The sequence below is a fragment of the Microcebus murinus genome, chromosome 5 (assembly GCF_040939455.1).
Source record: "Microcebus murinus isolate Inina chromosome 5, M.murinus_Inina_mat1.0, whole genome shotgun sequence".
Lineage (NCBI taxonomy): Eukaryota > Metazoa > Chordata > Mammalia > Primates > Cheirogaleidae > Microcebus > Microcebus murinus.
Window position 1 is genome coordinate 20,455,762 of NC_134108.1, and position 27,947 is coordinate 20,483,708.

General features: G+C 38.1%; 1 protein-coding gene across 5 annotated transcripts in view; it reads right to left on the reverse strand.

Annotated features, from left to right (window-relative positions):
* Positions 1 to 9,006: 9,006 nt before the first annotated feature.
* PHACTR2 (phosphatase and actin regulator 2) overlaps positions 9,007 to 27,947 on the reverse strand; it is a 249,735-nt gene continuing 230,794 nt past the window's right edge. For all 5 annotated transcript variants that reach the window (XM_076002910.1, XM_076002909.1, XM_020287240.2 and 2 more), the window contains 2 exons: positions 25,771 to 25,847; positions 9,007 to 15,813 (listed from right to left, as the gene is read on the reverse strand). In XM_076002910.1, the coding sequence (XP_075859025.1) occupies positions 15,798 to 15,813; positions 25,771 to 25,847 (93 nt within the window). In that variant the 3' untranslated portion in view covers positions 9,007 to 15,797. The remainder of the gene's footprint in view (positions 15,814 to 25,770; positions 25,848 to 27,947) is intronic.

Sequence of the window (27,947 nt, forward strand, 5' to 3'; positions counted from 1 at the left end):
AATCGCCGACGAGCTGACGGGTCGCTGCCGGAAGTTCCGTGTAGCTCTCTGCGTCTCAACGATCGCGAGAAGCTATAGGGAGGGGCTAGCCCAGTTCCCACCCCCGGGCGGGCGGTGCTTTTCTGCACAGATGTCTCCTGCCGGGGCAAGGGAGTCTTGGGGTGCAGTTGCGTTGAGGCGCAAAACGGGGGTTGCTGCTTGTGGACGAACCTCATTTTATATCCCCTCTGCTGAGACCAGAGGGGATGAAGATAGCGTCCACATTGACTTGTGCCCCTTACCTATTCCCCATAGTAACAAAAAACCGTGTCCACCGAAAGGAAGGGGCCACCCTCCAGCGTCATCAAGGTTTCAGGCTACCTGTCTTCTGGGCGGGGTTGGGGTCGGGATCTGTTGCCTCAGCAACGGGGAACCGGGGTCTTGCCGTTGTATCCTGCACCAGACTTAAGTCTTTATTTTCCACCGTTTAATTAATTGCCTTCATCTGTCCCGTTAAAAAAAACCCTGAGACTCTGTTGGCTGAAGAGGCATTTCAACTAATAAAATATATTCAGAATCTCTGGTGTTTGCATATCTTATCTTAGATGATCACGAATGTTAATTCTCTTCCAAGGAATCTCTTCCAATTCTCTTCATCAATTGTTACAACGTGGTTTAAGCAAATAGGCAATAAACATGCCTTCTTAGGAAGACTTCAGGCAGGTGCTAGCTTTTTTGGAGGGGGGCGTGGTGGCAAAATAGTGTGGTAAATTCATTCAAAGTTTTATCAGCAGAACTTTACTCAAATTTGTTTCCCCTTCCCGATTTCTGGTGTCGTCCCAATGTCTGAGTTATCTTGGATTGGGTCTTTACGTCTTACATATTACCACTATAAGTATTTGTGGAGTATTATTCTTTTATTACAAAAAAATTATAGAAAAAATTTAGGTTAGGACCACAAAACTTGTCTTGGGATATTGTGTTGTAACACAGAAACAATACATAACACTGCTTCCTATGTGCTAGACATTCATTGTTACCATTTGTTATAGAGAATAAAGATCCCGGAGGGCAGGTTTTGCTTCGTTTCGATCTATTTACTAATTTATCTATCCCCAGGAACTAGAAGAGTGCCTGGCACATATACTCAATAAATATTTGTTTAAATAAGTTAATGTTATGGCACTTTACATGAATTATCTCTATTTCTTCATTACCACAACACTATGAAAAAGATGCCATTATCTTCATCTTACCAATGCTAAAAATGAGGCATAAGAAAGTTAAGTAACTTTCTTAAGTTCACACAAGTGAATGGCAGAGCAGGGATTTAAATCCGAGGAGTCTGTTTTCAGCCTGGCCACCTAACCACATTGCTTGTTTTTTTTTTTCTTTTAAGCAATATTCTATTTACTGGATATATTTATCCGTTTAAACACCAAAAACACAGTGCTAACTAAGCACTTTGTATTCATCACGTCATTTAAGTCCTTCAACAAGCCCATGACGTACAATTAGATAACACTAAGCCAATTTCACAAATGTGGAGAATTGAAGTTATTTACGCAACATCACACAGTAAGTGGAAAATCCTAGAAGTGTAGCCCATCAGGCTGGTTTAGGAAGGCCATACCCTTATCCATATGCTACACTGCCTCCTAGGGCCGTCAACCAGCAAATTCTTTTGGTTCTACTCTCTAAATTCCCAAAAGTATCAGTATCACTTCATTACCCATTTTATCAAATCTATCATTTTTAACACTAATCAAGTCACTTCCCTGTATAAAATCCTTTGATGTATACCCTCTGGCCTCAGGATAAAGTCACAACTCTTTTGCATGGCAGCAAAGACTTTATATCATCTGGTCTCCAGCCATCATCCAAACATCATGTCTTCTTATTCCTTCACATACATTCCTTCATGGCCCAGCCCTATCAAACTGTCTGCAGTTCCCAAATGTGCCTGAAAGACATCGGCCCTCTTCTGCCCATCTAAAAGGCCCTTCCTCTCCCCTCCTTGATCTTCAAGTCTTAGTTTAGCCATCTGTCCCTTCCAGATGAACCAAGGCTGGATGCCCCAAAAGGGGTTGCAGGGTAATTCCTGCAAGGGATGGCCGAAACCATCCCAAGATGGGGTCAGTCTGGATTCCAAAGAAAGAAGCATTAAATGCCAGGGAGATGAGTTCAGAGCATTTATTAGGAAACGTACAGAGTGCTTCAGCTGACAGGGATAAAAGACATGTTTCTTTCTACCTAGGGATGTCTGCAACAAGAGTTGCAGAGTTATGGAGTTTATGTGAGGGTTTAGAGAATTTGGCTCAGGGCCAGAGCTAGTCCCTATGTGTTTAGCAAAATATTTTCATCTTTCAGTATTTTAAGCAATAACCTACACAACTTTATCAGTGACTGAGAATGTTCAAGGCTCCGGCTTAAGTTCAAGCCTACAGGGGAAAAAAACCCATGCAGCTGGCCAGGTCACAGAATGGTCAAGGCACTCTGTGTTTCTCAGGCCACAGAAAGAAAGTAGGGGGAACTGAGAGACTCTACACCATGTCTGCCTCTAGAAACTTTCTCATACTCTTCAAAACTAGGACCCATCCCAAATTTTCTCATTGTATCCTGCGATTACACTACTGTACACAGTTACACTGAATTGTAAATATTTTCATCTGTGTCTAGAACCAGACTGTAGTCACCTATTTGAAAGCAAGGATCTTTGTCTTGCTAACTTTAGTTTCTCAGAGCCCAGGATAGTAAAGGCTCAATAGTAATTGTACTGTTTGAAGAGCTTTAGATATATTTACTCATGAAATCCTTACAACAGGATTTATACTTTTTTACTGTGCAGAGATTGAAGAACAGAAAGTTAAGTGACTTTTGTTCCAGTACACAAAGTCAGTAAATAATGAAGCCAGAATGTAAACTACAGTGTAGCTTGAGTCACACCCTTAAACATTACAATACTGTATACCCCATTTCCAAAAAATACACCATTACAAAATACCTCAAAACATGTGGTGAGCTTACATGTGTCAGAGACTGTTCTGAGTGCTGTCTTAATACAGAAAAATATTATTTCCTACCATTAAAAGAACAAATAGGCCGGGCGCGGTGGCTCACGCCTGTAATCCTAGCACTCTGGGAGGCCGAGGCGGGCGGATTGCTCAAGGTCAGGAGTTCAAAACCAGCCCGAGCGAGACCCCGTCTCTACCATAAAAATAGAAAGAAATTAATAGGCCATCTAATATATATAATATAAAAATCAGCCGGGCATGGTGGCTCGTGCCTGTAGTCCCAGCTACTTGGGAGGCTGAGGCAGGAGGATCGCTTGAGCCCAGGAGTTTGAGGTTGCTGTGAGCTAGGCTGACGCCACGGGCACTCACTCTAGCCTAGGCAAGAAAGCGAGACTCTGTCTCAAAAAAAAAAAAAAAAAAAAAAAAAAAAAAGAACAAATAATTGAAACATTACAGTAAGGATAATGAATCCAAACCATACATCTCCCACTCTCTTATTAGTATTCTCTAATTAATGGTATTCCATTTAAGGTGATTTCAGAATTTCTGAAGGCGAAACAGAATTTCTGGTTTAGTATAGGTTTTTAAAAGTTTTTTTTTTCATATGAAACTAACCCATTGAAATCATGTTTATCATTTTAGCCCCGTTTATATCACATTCACTCATTCTCCAACTTAGAGAACCACTGATCCTTGACATCACTCAAGGAGTCCTTAGCACCAGGAACCCAATGTACACAAAAGTTCGGAGAAAAAACTTATTACACCCTGAAGCAGTAACTTTAGGAGTTAAAAATTGCATCCTGGCTGGGCAGGGTGGCTCACACCTATAATCCTGGCACTCTGGGAGGCCGAGGCAGGAGGATCATTTGAGGTCAGGAGTTCAAAACCAGCCTGATCAAGAGTGAGACCCTGTTTCTACTAAAAATAGAAAAAAATTAGCCAGACAACTAAAAATATATAGAAAAAATTAGCCGGGCATGGTGGCACATGCCAGTAGTCCCAGCTGCTTGGGAGGCAGAAGGATTGCTTGAGCCCAGGAGTTTGAGGTTGCTGTGAGCTAGGCTGACACCATGGCATTCTAGCCCGGGCAACAGAGTGAGACTCTGTCTCAAAAAAAAAAAAAAAAATTGCATCCTTGACAATACTAATAAAGCTTATGCAGGTACTTAATCTATAAAAAGGGATGTGTATCAAGATGGATATACCACCAGGATGTTCACTGGAACACTGCTTGTAATAGAGAATTAAATTTAAAATTCCATTAGTGGAATTAAAACTCCATTAGTGAGCCAGGCGTGGTGGCATGCTCTTGTAGTCCCAGCTACTTGGGAGACTGAGGCAGGAGGATCATTTGACCCCAGGAGTTTGAGTCCAGCCTGGACAAGATAACCAGACCCCATCTCTAATTAATAAATAAATAAATTCCATTATAAGGAATTAATTGAAAAAAAAAAACCCATTCATATAATGGGCTACTGTGAAGCTGTTGAGGAAGCTGATTGACATGGACAGTCACATGTTAAGTCCAAAAAAAAGCAAGTTGCAGAAATCATGATGGATGCCACTTTTTGTTAAAAAATTATAAGAAAAAATGTTTTACACAGAAATATTGTAGTGCAAGCATTTAAAAAAAACAGCCAGAATTGGAGGGTTGTACTTGTGTATGTAATGCATCATTTCCCACTGAAGAACAATTTTTTTTCTACAGTATTAAATAACAGTAGTATTCATTGTACACTAGCTGAAATTAGTTTCTGATCTTTGTTTCATTCTTATTGTGTGACTTGGGACCAGTGGGTCTCAGTTTACTCACCTCAATGTAAAAGGGGGATGATAATATTATTAATACCTTAGAGAGTGGTTGTTGGATTCAATGAGAAAATGTGTGTGAAAAGCTTGGACCTGCGCCTAGCTTTTAGTACAGTGTGCAAAGAGCATGAGCTATCGTCCTCTTCCCGGTTAAATGTAGTTATTCACTAATTGCATTGTAACTCAGGAGGGCTATCACCTGAAATGGGACCTTCAGCATCTAGGATTTGTCAGGGGACACAAGGTCTGCTTCAAATCAGCTTCACATCATGAGAATCTGTTTGCTTGAACATTGACTTAACTTGTCCATTTCCCTGAATCTTATCCTTGTTCTTTCCCTAGATTTCTGGTGCCTTTCAGGTCCTTTATAGCACTTATTTAGATTTCAAATCTTTTACTTGCTTCTACTCCCTAGTAATTGTATGGTCTTTAAAATTCTTTTTAACTGCAAATATTTTCATATTGCTTGGCTTTTTGTTTACTGACTCCTGTTTTTAGAGTAGAAAATACATACATTGCATTGGTAAATATGCCTGGAAAAAATGTTTTTGAGACAGGATCTTGCTGTAATGCCCAGGCTGGTCTTGAACTCCTGGGATCAAATGACCCCCCCCCCTTACCCTTCCAAGTAGCTGGGACTACGGACATGAGCCACCATGCCTGGCTTTGCTTGGAAATATCAATCCAAATTCATTTTCTTTACTGTACTTTTGTAATTATAAAATGAATTTTAAACATCCTTCAGTATGTTTCAGTTGCACCCACTGTAGCTTTAGGACATAAAAAGCACATAAATCACTATTAGTCTTCTTTCCTTTGAGTAACGGACACTATAAAAACATGAAAACTTGTAAAAAATAATGGCATAATAACATCATGCATGCATTTAACTTATGAATTTAATTCTATGCTTTCAGTAAAGGAGAAATAAGGTTTACCATCATTACTATCAAGGGAGATTGGCTATTCTGCCTGTCACTGCATCATACTCAGAATGTGACATGAGACATTAATCTACTTTTTTCTACACAATCAGATTGTACAGAGTGTACAGTCACTCTGTTCTCTATGCTTCTTATAGAATAACACCTCATTGTGCTGAATGTAATTCTTATGCTTTAAAGGTAAGGATATATATATATATATATATATATATATATATATATATATATATATGTAATATATAGCAACTAAATGTCAACTAACTTCTTTAACTGTGGCCAAATTAAAGTACCAGCCACCTATTCCAATGTTGAAGTAAAAATAGACTATGTTAGACTTATTGAGATAGCATGACTATCTATATTAATAGTATTGGGGGCAATATAAGACATTTTCAAATATATTTTTTGCTTTACAACTTAACCCTCTATGTGCTATTCCATCTTATTTAAAATTAAGGTAACCAGTAAAACCCAGTGAAATATCAAACAAACATGCTAAGCACTTGGATGATGGGTAAATGATTTTATTTTATAGTCTTTGAGACAAAGTCAGACAATGAGTAAAATAGTTTATTAAATTTTTATTGTAGCAATTTCTTCACAGTCTTAAGCTATATTGTCTGTTGAAGAGGTTTATCCATTTCCACAGCTTCTATTACATGTGCTGGTGATTCTCAGCTTCTTTCCTGTAGCCTATACCTTTTTCCTGACCCTCAGACTCATATATCCAACCCTGTACATCTATCTACATGTGGATATCTTAACATAAGGCAATTCAAACAAATTGAATTGTTTGTCCAAAATTGAATGCCTCCCCTCCCCACACTTCCTATCTTCTCCTTCCCCTCTCCCTGGCCTCCACTGCAGCCTTCCATCAGCCTTGCAAAATTTCAGGTAGGTCAGAAAAAGATTGTTAAACTTCAACTTGGGACTTCTACTTATCAGACAAAAAATTGTTTATGATGTAGTTTGAATGAGGTTTAACAAAACCAATCCTACAATTCTGAAGGTTGTAGACTTAGACACCGCCTATGTTATAGGGATTGAAAAATGGTTCTGAGTGTGTCTTGATGGTTCAAGTAGATTCTTCCCAGAAGTATGTTACACTTAGGATGCATTTCTCAGTCATGGATTTTTGACCATTAAGCAAATGGTGAATTGTTGATCTAGTTATTTCAGTTAGGTTTCAAAATCTGCTTTTCTTAGTGTCTGTTTCAACAAGTCTGGGTAAGTTTATAATTAAATATGGATATTAAATCAAAGTCAAAAGTAATACATTTGTTATGTTTTATAATTGTTGGGAAAATCTATATATACTTGGTATTAAAGCACTTGTACATTTTTAAAAAACCAGACTGTTTCATGCAATTCAAATTTAAACTATGTAACTAATTTTAGACTTGTCCCAGAAGGATGTGTGGGACGTTAACACATAAAGGAGAACTCTACTTGGAGGGAATGGCTTAAACAAAGTTGTAATGTTCAGGGAGTGTATCACATACTTGGGGAACAATGAGTTTCATTTGATTTGGCCCAAGTGTGGAATAAAGGGAGTGTAATCTGGAACTGTGGTCTGTGGTTAGACTACAGAGACTCCTGAGGGCTAGATTAAAGAGCCTGGGAGTGGCTTAGTAGGCACAGGGGATTCACTGGCCAGTTCTGAGCAGGAAGGACGTAAGAGTGTCCTTTAGGAAGACGAATGTGGCAGCAGGATGCAGAATGAATTGGTTGGGGAAGACCCAGACTGAGATTTCCAAGGTCATTGGGGCCTGAACTAAAGATGTAACAACCTTAAACTGTGGGAAAAGATGACTTGTAGCTTCAGTTTGCTAAGTACTGCTACATGAACAATTAGAGGCAAATTCTTGCGCATGTTGAATGCCCCCTCCTCTGGTTTGTCTGACCTTGGCCAAAGAAGGTCAGAAGTCCATCCAGGAACAAATCCTGGTACAGACAAGCACTGAAAATACAATTTCTTTCCTCCCTAGGATGTTTGTCTAATTACAAAAGCTAGCATCTGCAGTGTTTCTTTCATTAAAATCCTCAGAAATGGTGCCTGTTTTTTACAAAAGTGCAAAAAAATCTTCACACAAACTTTAGGCTCTTAGACTTTGTTTTATTATTAGTGATCACCCTTTAAAGGGCAAAGAGGTCAAAACTCACAAACTGAGCGAGGATTCGGGTTGTCTGTGGGTAGCAGTGCTAACAGCAGCAACTCCACACTGCAAGTCAGAGATGAGGCCCGAGAAGAGTTAGATCACAAGAAATCCGAAGCCACCACAGCACTGTGTAAAACGAAAAACTGTCATTTCTTACCTCCATCGGGTTTTAAAAACTAATGTTTCCATTAAGTGAGTGGGGAGGAGAGGATGGGTAAGTTCACACCTAACAGGTGCAATGCACACTATCTGAGTGATGGATACACTTATAACTTTGACTCAAAATGTACAAAAGCAATTCGCATAACCAAAATACTTGTACCCCCGTAATATTCTGGAATTAAAAAAAGATAAATAAATATCAATGTAACTTTTCCTTAGGGGAAAAAAAAAAGCATGTTTCAATGGAGAACCTGGTTTTGTTTGATAAAGAAATGGAAAGGCAACAACCACTTGGAGATGTACTGCTCATTTTCAATGGCATACTTGGGGTCAATTTTTCAAACCCATTTTTTAATTTTTTGGTACCAGTCTTCCTCTGTTACACATTTTCTGTCTAGGAAAATGGCACACACATTGATTTCAACTTCCTCCCATATCTTTGATCTTGTCCTGGAGTTGAAGAAGGTGAAGTTACTATTGTAACCACTGTTGAGAAACATGAAAAGTATATTCCAATTCCTTTTCTGGTCAAAATACATTCCCAACCTCTCTTCTTGTAATACATTAAATAGTAAGCATACTGAGGAAGTCTCTTTATTTTCTATATTATAAACTCTAAAGGGACTATCTTTTATGTTTACACATTATAATGGCAATAAAAACATCAATATCAAATATCCTCAGACATAAAAAGATAGCAAGTTTCAAAAAGAAATTACTGTTAAAAGCAGTAATTTCTTGGACAGATATTTTATATAAAAAGTACAAATCACAGGCCCTTCCCTAAAAAAGAAATGTTAAAAAGTTAGGAGGAATTGAAGCAACAGGCAGCCAGGGTAGCTGTCTTACCTTCCTTTACAAGTGAGGACTGTGAGCTTTTAACTGAAAAAGACTGAGCACTGCCTGGATATAACAGAAATGGGAACAAACTAAAACTGGGGATTTCCCAATGATTTTATTGAGGTAACTTTTCCCAATTTTATACATATATGCATTTATATATACTTAGGAAAGCTAAACAATGTTCTAAGGCACTTGGAATTGTGCACAGCAAGGTATTCCTATAATATTATACAACTAAATAGAGCATAATTTTGCTTTTTAAATAACACAAACACCAGTACAGAATAAAAAAGAGAATACATAGTCTTTCTTTCAGGTTACAATAGTGGAATACATATACATATGTGTGTATACTTGTAGATATTTATACCCACATACTATAATACAGTACAGATAAGAACAATAACAAAAGAGAAACTGTCATGTTAATCAGTGTATAGTTCCAGTTATTTACACTCACAGATATTATACCTGTGTAATATGTAGGACTAGATCACTCACTGGAAACCAGGAATCATTCAGTCAGTCTGATAATGATCACAGCTTACTGTTCTTATCACTTTAACTGACGCTTGAAATAACAAACGAACACATATGGTCCGTTATTTAAAAATCACCCTTACACAGAAAAAAAAAAAATGACTTGCTTGACTTTTTAGTAGGTACAAAATCTGTTGCAGAATGTTTTGAACACACTAGCACATTTCTAAGCCACAGAAGAAATATTTTAAAAAGAAAACTATAAATTAGTGCCTATATTTTAAAGGATGAAAGTGGTTTAACCTTTGACTCATTCTGATTATTTCTGAATGATAGTTAGCACTGCAGTGGCAACTTCTCATTGTGGAGGCTCTCTAAGCAATGTAATGATAAAATATAACAAAAGCATCCAGCAAGGGAAGAGACTCCCAAATTGGCAAGTGGCACAAATATTATTGGCATTTTAATATACCAAAAATGGACCTGAGGGTAGAGTGGCATTCTGCCTCATTTACTCCTTTCAATGTATTCTTTAAAAAAAAAAAATACTGCATTAAAAAAGATAAGAATTCTTAAGCACCATCTAAAAGTTTACAATATAACCACCTTTATTGACTCTGAGTTGCTCTGCCTCAAAAAAAATTTTAGAAATTTTAATATTTTAAAAAATGATAGCAGCTAAATTAATTCCATTCTACTAGCCACAATTCATCCAAATAATTTCAAGACGTATCTACTATTCAGTTTTGGTGATTAAAAAATGAGAATATGTTTCTGTATCGTTAGTACGGTTTAATGATGTTTCACGTAGGTAAAACTCATCTTGTTTTGTGTGATCATCACTGAAGCATGCACAATATGCATGCAATCCACAGTTAATCCACATTTCCGTCAGAGTGCAGGATTCACAAATCTTATTGGAGGAGTTGAACCGCATGACTGTATTTATGCAGGGGGAATTCAAGCATTTGCATGTGGATTAAATGCTTCGTTAACAGGATCAGCAGGTGATCCATTTGGAACTCATGGGCTGCAGCATTCCCAGGTGAAATCTAATGGTGATGCATTTCCAAAGACCACCAGCTTTGTGTATGTGGATTGTCAGTTGTTGTGTTTGCGTTTAACCCATGCAACAATCTTCACGACATTGACAAGGATTATGACCAATAATGTAGTTCTAAAGTAAAATTGTGAGGCAGAAAAAAAAAAAGCTTGCTTCATACAAAGTCTCCTCTTTAAGTATCTACAAGGACCAGGCCAAGTCACTATGCCCACTGAACTGCCAGGGCAGCCTGGTAACCTCCTCCCCAAAGAACCAGCAAATTAAAGATATGGTGAAGCAGAGGCTTGAAAAAGGAAGGGGGAAAATTATTCAGGGCCCAAAGAAATGCAAGGCAGCAAAGACAGTGTTTGGGGATAGGCACTTTCTCTTCTGTGTCCTCCAATTGCAGCAGACAGTGGTATTCAGGAGAAGTGGTACTACCTCCTAAGAAGGGCATTTGAACTGAGGGAAGACTTTTTACTTTTGAAATTTATAATGACTGGGAATGCTCCTGGCACTTCATCACCAAGGGCCTAGGATATTAAACACCTGGCAATGCATGGAACACTTCTGTACAACAACGTATTGCCCGGCTCCGAATGCCAAGGGCACCCCCACTGAGAAACAATGACCAACAGTGCTTTGCTCACACGTGCGGCTGTGCTAGCAATTCGACAAGCTGACATTTTTTTTGTGCAGTAAATCCTAGCATTAACTAAAAGTGACCCTTTCATATAGGGTTGGCTTTAGGTGGGAATAGCTGCCACAGGATTCCCCATTTCTTTGCCAGAAATCTTACAACATATACAACAGGATTTCTTAATTTGGTAAGACCTTATCTTTAGAAAAGCCACTTTCCAGAAATGCTAATGGTGCTTTGAATTTCCATACAGAACTTAAGCTTAATGACTATAAAAAGTAAATGGACAGTGAAAATGAGAATGATTTGGGGGATATTCTACCTTTGTCCCCTCACCCTTTGGTCACTGCCTATCATTAGTAGAACCTAATGCTCCTCTTTGAAACCTGGGTTGGAACTATCTGGAAATGTGCTTCCTTCCTCCCAGAAAGATGTTCCTATTAATCTGATGATGAATTCTGCTACTGCTTTTCCCTCTAAGGACAGAAGTTCATTCTGCTTTGTCAAGTAAAACCATGTAGTATATCTCACCAGTGAGAAGGGAGCAAATACTCAACAGTAAAAGATTAGCCATTTCAAGAGCCCAAAGGGACAATTTTGTAAATAAGTTGAATTTCAGTGGCTCCTTACTACTCACACATACTCTAATGATGTGAAGAAATTAATTCTTATCTCAAAGTATATATACTTTTACTGGTAAGGATAGGCCTAACATAGTTGGAATTTAGGAATGCTTAACCAGTTCTACCACACTGAGGAAAATGACATAAATTCATATATCTTGTACTATTTTAATTCTAGCCACCTCCTCTGAGGAAAATTTCTCTGTGTGATATTTGCTACTAGGGGCCACTTAAAAATGATAACATCAAATCACAACTTGGTAAGAAAAAAATAAAAATAATAACAGACTGAAGAAATTTTTGAATAAGGAAGGAAGGAAAGTTCTCACTGTTTGTGGACATACAACTTGTGGTAGATAAGATTGCCTTTTTCTATTGTGACTATAGTATAATTTTTTAAAGTTGTGTCTGACTCTATAAAGTATAAATAAGATGCTTTATGTGTCAATGTAGTCTATATCAGGACATACAGTGTTAATGCAGATTTTTTTCTCTTTTAAGTATAAGCTACTATATATAGATGTAGTAGCTTATATATATGCCAATCCAGCACTGAATTAATTGCAGGGTATAAAATCTGACTTTTTTTTATTTTTGCCTTGGGTTTTAAGGACTCATCTCTCATTTTCAAGATTTGGTGATTTTTGAAGGATGTACTCAATTCTTCTATTTCCTTAAATACATTTTCACTTAAATTTCAGAACTTCCTATTAACAGAATATATTTACTAACATTTGAGAAAGATAAGTGAGTAGACTCATTATGCTGCTAAAGGATATGAAGATGAAAAGGATATGAAGATGTAACCAGAAAGTCCATTTTTCTGGGTAAATTAGAGAGATAGATGCGTTTGCTTTTTCCTCTATTTAAAATAGCTCTTCAAATGGTTTGCTGAATATTATGGATTTCAGTGAGGTGATTGAAGGAATTATAGCTAACATAAAAAATGCAAGACACTTCATATACACAGGAAATTATCAGGCAAGCTGCCTTAAATTACCACTGGCCACCAGAGAACTGATTTTGTCAGACTGACTGGTAATGACCACAAAGACGCTGACAAAGCCCATTGCCTATCTTCTTACTGCCTTAATATTGATGCTTTCCCCTCCATTAAAAAAAAAAAGATGGAAATGTTCACTTCGTTTTTTTTAAACTCTTTTTTGTTTTGTAATCTGTCCCTTTGGATTGGAGGGTCACTTTGGTTTTTACAGTCTGTCTAGTTCTTTCCTGCCTGGGACCTTCCTGGAGGTTTTGTTTTCTTCCTTAATCATATCTTGGACACTCAGGAAAACCCACTCACTTCCTCTATGTCAGTCTAATGCTATAGTGTAAATAGCAAAAAACCTGGAACTGCGTTATTACAACAACAAAAGAAATCTGATTCCCACACATACTTACTTTCCTCATAGAAGGTACTCTTACTGGCTAAATTGCCGATGTACTGGTGGGTGATTATACGGAGGGAGGGTGGTCCAACCTCTACATCCTTTTAGGGCTGCCAGGCAAGAGACCTCTGGTAGAGATGTGTAAAGCCTCTGTCTTTTAAAATGAACCATTAAAATACAGCTTAGCTCATAATCCTTTAATTCTTTCCATACTTTTAATTTAATGAATCATTCTAATGAAATAATTGGTGGTTCCAATTACTTAAATAGTAGCCTAACAGTGGTTTTTTTCTCTTTTTTTAACTGTTAAAACTCTAACTTACAAAATTTTCTCTAAATGTATCAATGAGTATTAAGAAAAGGTGTGGGTAGTTCATAAATCTGACATATTATATAATGAAAACAATATATTACAGTACCAGATTTTCTTTTTTTACACTAGGTATATCTCATTGTAGGGAACAAAAAATTGCATCATATGCTCTAGTGGTTTTTATAGTCTGTCTAGTGCTAGTGGGAAAAAATTGTTGCTTTTATCAACCAGATAGAAACTTTCTATAACATGTTTCTGGAGTGAGAAAATGGTGATAATGTCTTATATTTACCATTATAGAGAGGGCTTGTGATTAAAACAGTTAAAAATATTCAAAGATCATAAACATAGAAAATTAAAAGACACATATTTTTTTGGTATTTTTCCCAAGATACTGAAATGATAAGAAAATAAAAGATCATAAGAAAAGGATGACTTTGGAAAAAAATTAGAACAAGTTCATTTTTATGAATTGAAACTATAAGATAGACAAAACCTCAGGCAGAGACAGACACTTGGCCATGAAGAAAAATTTTTGCAAATCAAAAGTATGTCTTATCCTATTAGTGAAATGACAATAGTGCAAATTCCAGGTTTATTTTATTAATGCACACAGCTGAATGCAACAAGAGGTGCAATAATGATGATTACTTTTCTTAGTTATAAAATGGTTCTGGCTTTTTATAATAGGCCAACTGGGACTAAAATTTGTTTTTCTTTTTTAATCCATGAGCGTCTAAGCCAGATATAATTTTTTAAACAAAATCATTCAATTTCAAGTGGTTCTTCAAAACACCAATGAATGGAGGATCTAAATTTATCCACCAGATTCAATGCTTACTTTTGGGTTGAAATAAAAAACTATAGTCTTCCATATAAGAACCAGAGATATTTCAGATAATTCTAGTCCAGGCTCTGAGAATAAAATAAACTCTATTTAGGTCTTGTCTTGCTATATTTTTTATGTGTTTCTAGTAAAAGGGGCACAAAACAATTGTGAAAGAACAATTAAATGCAAGGTAGTATTTACACATGGGCATACGTATTTGGGAGCAGAAGTCATACTGTGCCTATGACTCCATGAAAAATAGCAATACGTCAATAGAGGGTTTCTTCATGTAAACAATACTGACTGTAGGCTCATAGGAAAACCTTCCATGACTTTAATCTCACTGATTGTTTTGCATTGAAAGTAAATACTATATTTATGGATGCTACCTGCAGATTTCTAAATTCCAAGATGAGGTTTTCCTCACACACAACTTAGCAGAAAATTTCTGTGTTCTCTTAAGCCTTTGAGTACTTTTTTAATAGCAGCAACCCAACTTTTTTAATGCAGCACTGAAAAATAACTAGTCTTTTGCATTCCTACTCAGAACTACCTATAGGCAGTACACCTGTGTCTTGCTTAAGTTTTAACTTTGGATTCAGGTTTTTTGTAAAAAGATGTCATGATTGTCAATACTATCTCCTTTAGATCAAGTATGGGTGCATTGATATTGGAGATAATCAAGATAGGGAAAGATCAAAAGATTTACTTCTGAAGCTTACTACAGTTTTATAGGATCACGTTACATCTGACTTTATTCCCAGTCCTGTTATCCTTGTGGAAGGTTGGTGCACTAGGAAAGGAGTATAAAAAAAGGTCACGTGTGTATAGCTATGCTATTTAAAGCATGCAACAAAATTTGGGTAAGCATGCTTGTTAAGAGTCAGTAGAAGCCTCTTGCATTTAAGAAAAAGATGCATGAAAACAGTCAGACATTTCTGGCAATTGGATTCACTGGCACAACATAAAGTAATGGTACTGCACTGTACCTACAAAGTGGTGAAACAAGAATATTCTTCTAGGATCAAGTCTTTAAAGAATCCATGTTGATAATTAGATTCCTAAGTCCCTTAATAAGCTCTCAGCTACCAAAATGCCTACTTCAAAAATACATTTATGCGTCAATTTTCTCAGTTCTTCATTAACATAATGAAATATTTCTCTTTCTTTCTGGTTTTTATCTCCCACCCCTTTCCCGTGCCCAGCATTCCGATCTCTATTTTTCTTTAACCCGCACTATAAAATTTGGCTTTCTGGTAATAGGGAGCCAGCGATTGTCTTCTGCTCATCTTCTTTGATTGAAACTCCTGATGAAGAATAACTGATGTAAGCACGGTGTCCCTTACCGTCGATGCACATTCTGGGCAGCAAGGATCACTGCCTCCTCCCTTTGCTTGTTGGCCCCACCTGGGCTGCACAGGGGAGGGGCATTTCCAACAAGCCAAGTCACGCACTTCCCTCACCACAAGTTAAAGGGAAACACACACACTCAAATCCCAGTGCAATATCAGGCTTTCAGGAAGCAGGGCTTCCCCCAAAGATGATGTTTCCAAATAGTCTCACACTTCCTTATGGACGATGAAACCTGGAGTGAGAAACAGAAACTTTGTGAGACTGTGGTATGGTTCGCACACTCTGCATTAAGTGAGCTGAACAAAGCACGGCAATGTTTACAATTAAAGGCAGCTCTAGATGTCCCCCAAGGGAATCACTGCTTACAAATTGCTGTCGTAACAGAATGCTGTTATAAATGTTATGTTGGAAAGGAGACTCAACCCTTATATATTATAAAAGACGCTGGTTATATTACTCAGGTTATAGGGCAATCAAGGCACAAAACATCACTACTCTTGAGGGTCACATTCTAACCCTTGTTAAGCAGAGTGAGATGTTTCACAAAGGGATTTAGCTTACACCTGGTCTATAGTTATAAAGGGAAAACAACAAATAGTCACTAGTAGCTTCAGCCCCTCATCATCTCAGGCTGATGACCCCAAATCTACTTTCTGCCCACAACTGCACAAAGTTTTTCCTGTTAAGTTGCCTTTGCACTTTCCGTTTTGTTTGATGTTCTTTTAAAATATTTTTAGTCTAGAAACATCAGATTTGCAATTCATTTCTCTCCTTCACCTTCCACGTCCTGTCAGTCACCACGTCCTGCCTAGATCGCCTGTCTTTGAGACACTGAAGTCCTCACCATCTTTTGCCGGTACTACTTTCACAGTCAGCTTGCTAGCCAGCTAGCCGGCTTCATTTCCCTCCATGCCAAGTTTCTGAACATTCTTTGCATTTTTGTAGCCTGGTGCTTTTGAACATGCTGTTCCTCAACACTGTAATTCCCTCCCTTCATTTCCTATTTATGTTTTCATCTTCAAGATCAAGTCAAAAGCCAGCTTCTCATAAAACCTTATCTGATCCAGCTCTCCAGGCTACTCCTGTGATTCCACACATATGCAGCTCTACTTAGCGTTTCACCATCTTCTATTATTAAATTCTCATCTACCCTGGTCAACCAGTCTGCTAACTGGTTTCTGTCTTAGGCTCTTTCCATCAAATCTATGCTTGAACATTATCCTTTGCTTGAACATTTATCCTTATAAAATATTATACTATCTCCATCATTCCAGTTCTTCCTTAAAAGCACTGTATTGTTCCCCATTTCTTACAAAAATAAAATATAAATTTCCTACAGTGGCAATTGAGGCCTTTCAGAATGTGGCCCAGCCCATGCTTCTAGCTATCCCACTACCCCTGAAATACTCTTAAGTTCCAATTACCTGCCCCTAAAAGGCTTTTGTGTTCATGCTTTCTCCTCTACCCTTACCTCTCTTCCCATCTCCACTTTGTGTAATCTCATTCTGTGAGTTCCCCAAATTCCCCTTTCTTCACTTTTCAAGGAAGCATTAATTGCTCTCACTTCTGTGTTCCTGTAACCTTTGTTTTATACCAGTTATTGCTCACATTATATAATCTTTGTACAGGTCTGCCTCTGCTATTAGACTGTGAGAAGCTGAAGGAAGGATTGTTCTTATCTACTTCTATATACTTATAGAATGAAGTATCTCATAACATGGTAGTACTGAATATATGTTGCTGTGTTGAATCTAAGCATTACAAAATGAAAAATTAAAGACATAAGAACAGATAAAACAAGATTGGCCATAAGTTGCTAACTGGAGAAGCTGCTGGATGGATACATAGGACTTATATTACTTTTGTATGTGTGAATTTCCAGACATCAAAATAAAAATAAGATACCCCAGACTTTCCAGAACTGGCCAACAATTTGTGACTAAAGAAGGAATGTGCTACTTTGAGTTCAGCTGTTATCTACCCATGACCATAACCTTGGGCAGAGTGTGCACCTCCACGCCCGTGTTTATTAAACAGGGGCAATGTCACCCTTCTGGTCATGGGGGCTTCTCTCTGCCTCCTGATCACGCGAAATTCTTTCCCACCACTAGGAAGGCCCCTGCTCCCCCTTCTATATCAGCCCACCTCTCTTGGTGGTGGAAGGTTTTTCTCCTCTCCCAACAGTGTACTCAGAGCTCCCTCTTGTCATTTAAACCAAAGAACAAGTTTTAGTTCTTCAAGAGATCCCAGGACGGTTAATATTAGGTGTCAAGGTGACTAGATTAAGGAGTATCTAGAAAACCAGTGAAGCGTTATTTTTGGACGGTGTGTCTAGGAGGGTGTTTCCAGAGGAGATTAGCACGAGTCTGCGGGAACTAGGTGAAGAAGATCTGTCTTTAATGTGGGCGGCCACCATCCAATTTGCTAGGGGCCCAGAGAGAACAAAAACAGAAAAAAGGTGAGTATGTCACTCTGTCTGCTAGAGCTAGGTACGCTCTTCCTCTCCTGTCCCTGGACAACAACCCCGGGCTCCCTGGCCTTTGGACTCCAGAATTTATACCAGTGCCCCCCACCCCGACCCCCAGGTTCTCAGGCCTTTGGCCTCAGACCTCCCCCTGCCTGGCCTCTAGTAAACACTATACTGCTCTCTACTTCTATGAAATCCATTTTTTAGCTTCCACCTGTGAGTAAGAACATGTAGTATTTATCTTTCAGTGCCTGACTTACGTCACTTAACGTCATATCATCCAGGCTCGTCCATGTTGCCGTGAATGACAGGATCTCCTTTTTATGGCTGAATAGTATTCCACTGTGTATATATACCACATTTTATTTATCCATTCAAGTTTTGATCAATTTTGACCACAGAAAAATCCTGTTCCACATTCCCAGGCTACACTTTGATTGCTACCATCTATTCTCAAACTTTTGACAATGACTAGGAAAGTACAGCCAGGGAGATCCGCAGGGATGGCCCTGCCAAGCAGGACCGGCCAGCACTACGCACACCACGCGGAGAGAGCAGGAGCCTGGGGAGCCTTACAACACGAGACAAGCACATTGTACCTCTGGGATCCTCACACCAGGAGCTACCAAAGGTCTCTCGCCCTTAGGTTCAGCTCTTCTAGGAATTAAATAAAAACTCACCTCATTTAGCAATTATTTAGCCCTCTCCAAATTTGCTGGGCTTTGCACACTACACATCCCACAGTGTCCTAATCTACGGATATTTGTTGGGTCCTGAATTCAAAGGACAAGTGTGGGGAAACTGACGTCTTCCCTCCCTGTTAGTAATGTCTGTGGGCGGCAGAAGGTGAATGAGATCTGGGGTTGGGCAACAACATGAGAAGTCAGGAAACCGGAAGAGAGAAGCCTAGCATCTTCCTGGAAAGTACCTTGCTTTTCATTTTCAAAAACGACCAAGAACACTGTAAGGTATTTTTTCCCTACACAAACCACCTACCCATGAATCCCAGTAGACAACGAGTTCCACAGTCTGGATTGCATTGGCAGGTCACAGGCTACCAGTGTAGCTCTAATGGCTAAGGGAAGAAAGTGACCAACTGATACTGTGTATGTGATAATATGCTGACATAGCCTGGGGTTGGAACCGTAACTTCTCGTTATACAGAATGTCCAGATTTGGTAAAAACAACAACAAAACCCCCAATAAAACAGCAACAAAAACAAATCATACATTTTCCTGCTCTATCTATCCAACCAGAAAAGGATATTTATATCCTGTTTAAATTAGGTACCTTATCTTCAAATTCAGTTCTAAAATTTTATGGTTAGAGGTACTAAAAATACAAATTATTGCTTAGTTTGCTATTGCTCAGTCGTTTGCATTTGTTTTAAAATATGAGAAGTTGGCCGGGTGAGGTGGCTCATGCCTGTAATCCTAGCACTCAGGGAGCCCGAGGCAGGAGGATCGCTTAAGGTCAGGAGTTCGAAACTAGCCTGAGCAAGAGTGAGACTCCATCTATACTAAAAATAGAAAGCAATTAATTGGCCAACTAAAAATATATGGAAAAAAATTAGGCGGGCATGGTGGTGCATGCCTGTAGTCCCAGCTACTCGGGAGGCTGAGGCAGAAGGATCGCTTAAGTCCAGGAGTTTGAGGTTGCTGTGAGCTAGGCTGACGCCATGGCCTAGGTAACAAAGTGAGACTCTGTCTCAACAAAAAAAAAAAAAAAAAAAAAAAAAAAAAGAAAGGCACAGGCTAAGAAAGAGTAAAAAAACATATTATTAAAAAAAAAGAAAAGAAAATATGAGAAGTTCAGCTCTACCTCCTGGGAAGTTTGCCTACCTGACAGAATGACAGTTTTGGCTTTAGGCTTCCAGTTGGTGGAGCAATAAATAGATTCACTGTGCCCTGAGGATACCTAAGGTTCTCGGCCACCCCCTTTTCAGAACTTTCCTGAGGCTCAAATTTGAAGACATCTGTATTTTCTTCTTCTTTTAAAAACCATAATAACATTTTTCTTATTTTCATACAGTTGAGAGAGTGTGAATAGGGGAATGCTATTTTTAAGTCACGGAATTCAGATAAGGATAACTACTTCCACAAAGATAATTCTTGCACAATTTAATTTTTAAGAATTTACTCATCTTCCTGTAAATTCATTCAGATTATATAAAATATACAATTACTGATGAAAGTAAAATATTATTTTCTTGTACTTCCCTATTTGATATAGAAAGAAACCCGAAATAATTCATTCCCCCTTTCTTTAAAAGAGTTTCACTGTCACGCCACATATGCTTATGTTAAACAAATGAAGAGGCTCTCTTAAATTATAGCTCCTTGTTCTGCCTGAGAGGCCAGACCACATGCTGGCCGGGCTCTTATCATTCCCAACACTGGCCATGCTTTCCACTCTGGTAGTTAAAGCTGCATTTTGCAACTCTTTTTAGTTTTTCTCCAGGTAGCAAGCAAATGGAACATCCATGAAAGACAGTACTACTACAGTAGCAACTTTCCCATTCCTCTGTGGAGGACCCCTTAGTTAATTTTTATTACAGTCCCAAATATAGGTCCTGCCATATCACATTTTTATAAGCATATTTAGAAGCTGAAAGGGTGGTTTACTTTATCTATAAATCCACATAGGATAGATTTCCTCTAAAAGGTATAGAATGAGATCATTGCTTAAAAATATATATGTATCTAAATACCGTTGACCATTGAATAACATGGGTTTGAACTGCATGGGTCCACTTACACACAGTTTCTTCTGCCTCTGCCACCCCTAAGACAGCAAGACCAACCCCTACTCCTACTACTCAATGTGATGAAGATGAGGATGAAGAACTTTATGATGATCCACTTCTACTTAATGAACAGTAAATATATTTTCCCTTCCTTGTGATTTTCTTAATATCATTTTCTTTTCTCTAGCGTACTTTATTATAAGAATACAGTATATAGACCGGGCGTGGTGGCTCACACCTGTAATCCTAGCACTCTGGGAGGCCGAGGTGGGTAGATCGTTTGAGCTCAGGAGTTGGGACCAGCCTGAGCAAGAACAAGACCCTGTCTCCACTAAAAAAATAGAAAAAACTAGCCAGGCATGGTGGCACATGTTTGTAGTCCCAGCTAGCTGGGAGGCTGAGGCAGGAGGATCGCTTGAGCCCAGGAGTTTGAGGTTGCTGTGAGCTAGGCTGATACCACAGCATTCTAGCATGGGCAACAGAGTGAGACTCTGTCTCAAAAAAAAAAGAATACAGTATATAATACATATAATAAACAAAACATGTGTTAATGAACTGTTTATGTTATTAGTAAGGCTTCTGGTAAAAAGTAGGCTATTAGTAGTTAAGTTTTGGGGCAATCAAAACTTACATGTAGATTTTCCACTGCAAGGATGGATCAGTGTCCCTAACCCCCAAGTTCTTCAAGGGTCAACTGTGTCTATATTTGTATATGTATCTTTTTTTTTTTTTTTTTTTTTTTTTTTTTGAGACAGAGTCTCACTTTGTTGTCCAGGCTAGAGTGAGTGCCGTGGCGTCAGCCTAGCTCACAGCAACCTCAAACTCCTGGGCTCAAGCGATCCTCCTGCCTCAGCCTCCTGAGTAGCTGGGACTACAGGCATGCGCCACCATGCCCGGCTAATTTTTTATATATATCAGTTGGCCAATTAATTTCTTTCTATTTATAGTAGAGACGGGGTCTCGCTCTTGCTCAGGCTGGTTTTGAACTCCTGACCTTGAGCAATCCGCCCGCCTCGGCCTCCCAAGAGCTAGGATTACAGGCGTGAGCCACAGCGCCCGGCCTTATTTGTATATGTATCTTAATCTCAATATAACATTTAAAAAATTTGAAAATTAAAGAAAAAACCTAACTCCACTATATTTCCTAATCTTTATTGCTATACATCTGAATTTTAAATAAAATATATCATTGCTATATATGCATTTAATCAATATCCTGCTTTTCCTACTAGACATTATACCAATGATCTCTTGAGGCCCATTTTGACTCTTATAGCTTCCATTCAATGATTCCATGAGTCTTTGACAGTTTCCCTTACTATAATAAACAAATAATTTATAAGCTAATAAAAAATGAGAATACTTTTGCACATTTGAACAATATTATTTACAGAGTTAAAAGTTTATTTTCAAAAAGTGATATTCTCTCTTGATTATAAATCTGACACATGTTAACACTTAAAGAAATTTGGAAAACAATATCCAGAAGATTAAAAGTATTCATACTCAGCAGGGATCATTCTATAATTTAGTTTTTAAATAAAATTTGATTTTTCATGCAATTGGTCTTTATAATTTAGAGAATTACTTTATATTGTAGAAATCTAATTTATTGTGGAAAGGAAGTGGCTTTTGTTTGCCACAGTGGTCAAGAACACAGTGACCCTATCTAATAATATATTTCCTTCCAATGGACTTTTGGGTTTTGAACAGTGGGCTGAGTGGGCAGTTTCTGGGGGCAGGAAACACAGGATGTGGCCAGATGAGCAACAAGTGGTCTAAGGACCCAAGGTGACATATACTTGGTCCCCATCAGACCACAGGATGGATTCTTGTGGGGACCACTTCCCCCACCCTCACTGCAAGGCCCTAAAATGCATTCCAACTCTGGAGAGCTATCTGGAAGGTGGCTAGGGGAATGAGATGAAAGAATGGATTATCACAATTCTTCTTCATCACTCAGATCAAACAGATCACAGAATGTATCCCAGGATGGAGGTATCAGAGGTGTCTTCTCATGCATAAAAAGTAGAAGAGTCACAATTGGTATTAGCACCAAACTATTATTCATGAAAAGCTACCATGTGGCACTCTCATTAATAGAATGAGGACTTAGGGGTGAATCCTTTAGTTTTTCTTTTAAATGTTTGTTTTTGACTAGGCAACACCTCCTTTTGTTTTGTTTTTCCAAATTCTTCCAGATCCTGAAGATAATATATTCCTATGTTTCAAAAACTCAAAAGGTTCAAAGGGGGAGCAGTGAGAAGTCTCCCTCCCATGCCTGCCCTTAGCCAGAGTTACAGAGGCAAAGGAAGCTGTGGATGGGAGGGATCCTTTCAGTGTTCACTGATACATCACTGTGTGGGAGGCTGTTTCTGCATAAAAGGTGCTGGAGCGGAGGAGGCAGGGCTGTCTCAACCCATTTATTAACCACCCCAAATCTCAGGGAGTTTCGAGATTTAGGTTTTGAAGGAAAGGCTTACTGGGTATAAATGTCTGACGCTAATGAGAAGAACAGAGAGCGGCTGTATATCAGAGTTGCATTTAAAGGGCGAGGTAGTGTGATTCATAGAGTGTTTATTATTCCTCCCCCGAGAGAGGCTGGTGCTAACAGTACCACTATTTTTTACATGAGCAATTTTCTAAATATAAAACAGTACCCCGTTTTTGTATTATTTTGATTAAAAACAGGAGTGTTTACCAAAACTTTTTCCTCTTAAAAGAAATACAGAAAACAACTTGAAAAGCATAAGCAAGATTTTTATGTCCCAGAGCCAAAATATTTCCCTACTGGAATGCAACTCTAATGATGTCATATAAATTAATGGAAACAGGGAAGCAGACATGTGCTTTACTGCCAAGTTTTAAAGAATACTTAAGGAAGGCATATTTGTTTTAGTGATATGAATATTTAATTTTTCCTTATCTGGAAAGACATTTTAAAGAGTGTTAATATACTTTTTTGGAAATTATTTCAAGTTTACCCTTGATATCAGCTGTTACCCCCTCAAAAGCGTATCTTTTTGCATCTATTAACATTTACTTAACAATGAAGATGTCAATATATTATGAAACACAAGAAGCATCTTCAAAATTTCTCTAGAAGAGTAAATACAGAAAAATAGCCAATAGGATTTTGAGGGTAAAAATAAACACCCCATCAGATATAAAAACATACTATCAATCTGTCCCAATTAAACAGCATGACACAGGCAGGGACAGACAAATAGCTCATTAGAACATATTGAAGAATCCAGAAACTGATCCATCTGTATATTAAAAAAGAATTTCATGTGCCATTTTCCTAATTGCCTAACTGCCCCAGCCAGCTCCATGTCACCAAAAGTATCCAGCCACCTTTTTATGATTAAATTTACTGTTAAAAGGCAACTATAGGTGTAACATTTTAGCATGACCTTTTCCTGACCCAAAAGTGGAGGGGAAAAAAGAGGACGACAAACAAGTCTGGCTTGATATGGGGATATTGTTGGTTTAATAGTAGATTACGATGGAATAAAGCCTCCAAATAGACAAAAATCCTATACATTCAAAATGTTGGAAAGCCCTATATGCATATACAATCAAACATGAGAGAAGCAAATAAAGAAGAAATACAGTCATTCCTTGGTTCTAGGATCCCTGCAGATACTGAAATCCGTAGATGCTCAAGTCCCTGATACAAAAATGGCAGTGTTTGCATATAACCTACACACGTCTTCCTATATACTTTAAATCATCTCTAGACTACTTATAATACAATGTAAATGGCTGTTGTACTATATTTCAAAATTTATATTATTTTTATTGCTGTGTTGTTATTTTTTATTTATTTTTGAAAATATTTTGGATCATGGTTGGTTGATTCTGTGTATATGGAGGGCCAAAGATCTCCCTAAAAGAAAGAGAGGAGTTTCTTCTGCATCCCAGACATTGACATATGAGGAATAGCTGTGGAGCAAAGCTCCCCAGAAATTTTAGGGAAGGGGTTTGCTATTAAATTTCAAGGTTATATACTGCTAATTCCTTTGTCCTGTGACATGCTCTGCAGCACAGAGCACCACTACCAGGAACCAGTACAGGAACAGTAGCACCCAACAGGATGTATGGCTACCCTACAGAGGCTCTTTTCTAGCCCAGGGGATCAATATTTATTTTCCAGAAAGACCTACTGTGATTATCATCTGTCCTGGTATTTTCTTAAAATCAATTCAATTATTAAAGATTTGATTGGTGTGCAAACTTTTCGAAACACATCTGTTATGTAGAGCTAAGCACATACACCCATTAGATAGAAATACAAAGAACACCTGTGGGGGTCAGACTACAGAAGCCTTCAGGTCCCTTAGGATTTTAGTAGCCTGGGCAAGAAACTGAAGAATACTGGGAGGGAAAAAAGATGGCAGCAAACTTTCGTGGCACAGTAAAACCTGGATTCCCATTCTAAGTTATATCTTCTGAAACGTCAGCTTCCATCCTACTAGTTATGTCTACTGCACATGTGCACACTGACTCTCCCCAGCATCTATTCTGGGCATACAACATCAACTGAGTCTGTTCAAGAGCAGAATAAATGATGTTGATACTTGTCTTCTGGCTCAGAAAATAAAACTAAGAAAGGAAACAAAATGTAGCCCTTTAGAATGATTCAGACTTCTTTGAAAGAAAAGAAACCAACTTTAGGAATTCTTATTCAGCGATTAGCCTTAGTGTTCTTAAGAAGAGATAGCTGAGTTTATTACGAAATTCTAGAAATTTATACTCTTATCTAGTCATATCTTTAAAACTGCCATATTGACTGTGAGGTTATCAGTAAAAGCAAACAAGGATGAGTTGTGGGAAAGGCAGAAATGTTAATAGGATGGTTTGATGCTAAACTGTATTAGAACAATTTTTTTAATTGTGATAAAATACAACTAACATAAAATTTAACATCGTAAGCCTTTTTCATGTGCTAAACTTCATTTTGTCTACCTACCTTGTAAACTGTCGACTTTCTTCATGAACTTCCATTTCTGTGCTTTTAAATTCATTTAGTTCTTTCCTTATGGCTGCCTAAACAGGAAAAAATAGTTAAATAGAATTATTATTTTGGTCACATATTTCCCTAGTACAGACAGCAGCGACAAAGCAGGCATTCTTTCAAGAAATGTCTTGGAGAGAGAAAGGGATTCCTAATTTCTATCAGGTAAAGATGTAATAAATATATCATACAATATCCAAACTAAAACCAGGAGAGACTTCCTTCAAGTGTCCTAGACAAGGGGGGTAGGAAGGAGGCTTTTGCTAAATTCCTCCTTAAGCCTAGTCTGAGTTACACAGAACATCCCCTAACCTTGATGACCCTAAGGAAAGTGCAGGTCATGAGATTTTCTGAGAAACAGTATTATTCTCTTATGAAAGTTCTGCACTTAATACTGCCCATGACAACATGGTTTAAGATAGTTGCCACACATTCTTTAATATCAAAAGTTTAGACAAACAGAATTGCAAATTTCAAGATAGCACTTAAAGCTATTCAAAGAAAATATCAAATACAACGCCTTACTACTTAAAGAACACACAATCCATGCCACACCACGTTTGGTGTTCGAAAAGGTGCTTACGCCATTCAGACTGAAAAGCCGAGATATTCCTCAAAACATTAACTTTAGTCATCTGTTAACAAATAGTGGCAGAATCCTGGATGGTTTTTAGTTTCAATTTTTTTTTTGCTCATGTTTATTTCCTAATTTTTCTACAAGGAACATTTTACTCATGTAAAAAAAAAAAAAAAGTGCGAATTAAAACACCCCTGTAACCTCAAGGCAAAACGGACTCTTCAGCCAAAACACAGAATGACAATAAAACCACAGAGAGTGACTTTTATCAGGAGATAAGAAAATTTACTTTGTGGTTGGAAAATAGTAAATTTTAGAAAAGGGAAAAAACAAAAGAAAGCCCCGAGGCTTCTCTTTGTCTCTCTCCTGTCAGTTGCCACCTCCCTGCTTTTCCTCCAATGCTCCTTTCAATGATGTGTGAGTCCTGTTGTCACAGATTGCCCCTTCTCCCCAGATATCTTCCTCAGCCCCTGCAGTGTCTGTGGGGAACCTGTTGCTGGGAACTGTGGCAGTAATTCTTGCTACTGCCTTTCGGAAGAGATGAAGCAAGCAGAGAAACGTCTGTGAGCCTGGGAGCCCTGTGACAGGGCTGTCCAGCTTGTCTCACAAGTCAGATCCACAGGAAGGACGCTTTGTTCTGTTCCCTGTAAAAATGGCTACCTAGAACCAGAAGGTGAAATAGTGAAGACGCTCTTTACCACTCACCAACTCACATCTATAAAAAATTATTCTTTAAAAGGAGGTATCTTAATTTGAAGAGTGACAGAGATCCTCTCTCAATATCCATTTTAAATTTCTTCTCCAAATGTAAGGTTTCCGAAAAGGAAGTGAAAAGCAGTACACCTGGAATCAGAAGCCAAGACATTCCAGTCTTGGCTATTCCCTCCATAGCAGTGTGACCCTCAGTAAGTCACTCTGCTCCAAAAGCTCAGTTTTCCCATCTGGAAAATGAGGAGGGAATTCTTCACAACAGCATGAGAATTAATCAAGAACATATTTGAAAGTGCTTTGTACACTGTAAAGTCATCCATAAAACACCATTATTACGAGGCTTTTCAAAAACAAATTATTTTAGTTTGTGACTGTGACTAACGACTCGTTCATTTTTATTTATGAAGAGTCTACTGGCATGAAAGAAGATGATGTCACTGCAAGAGACTCAAACATAAATAAGACAAAGTCCTTACAATACTAGGTTGGCTACTGATCTAAGAGTCTGGTAAAAAAAAAAATCAATGAAAGCATTCTGTGAGAATCAATTGAGATATGGAATTTACAAAAGAGTTCAATTATAAATTGTGTGCTATACACCGTTTATATTAATAAAGGTTACAATTCACTAATGACCATATGCACATACACACATTTTCCCCCAGAGAGCCAGTTAAACATTGTGGGCACATCCCACATGCTCATCTGGAAGGTGACCTTGCCCCTCCCTCATCAAGAGGTGGAGTCCATCTCTCCAGCCTTGACTCTAGGTGAGCCCTGTAACTGACATGACAACAGAACATAGTAGAGGTGACACCATGCCAGTCTGGAGTGTAGCCTTAAC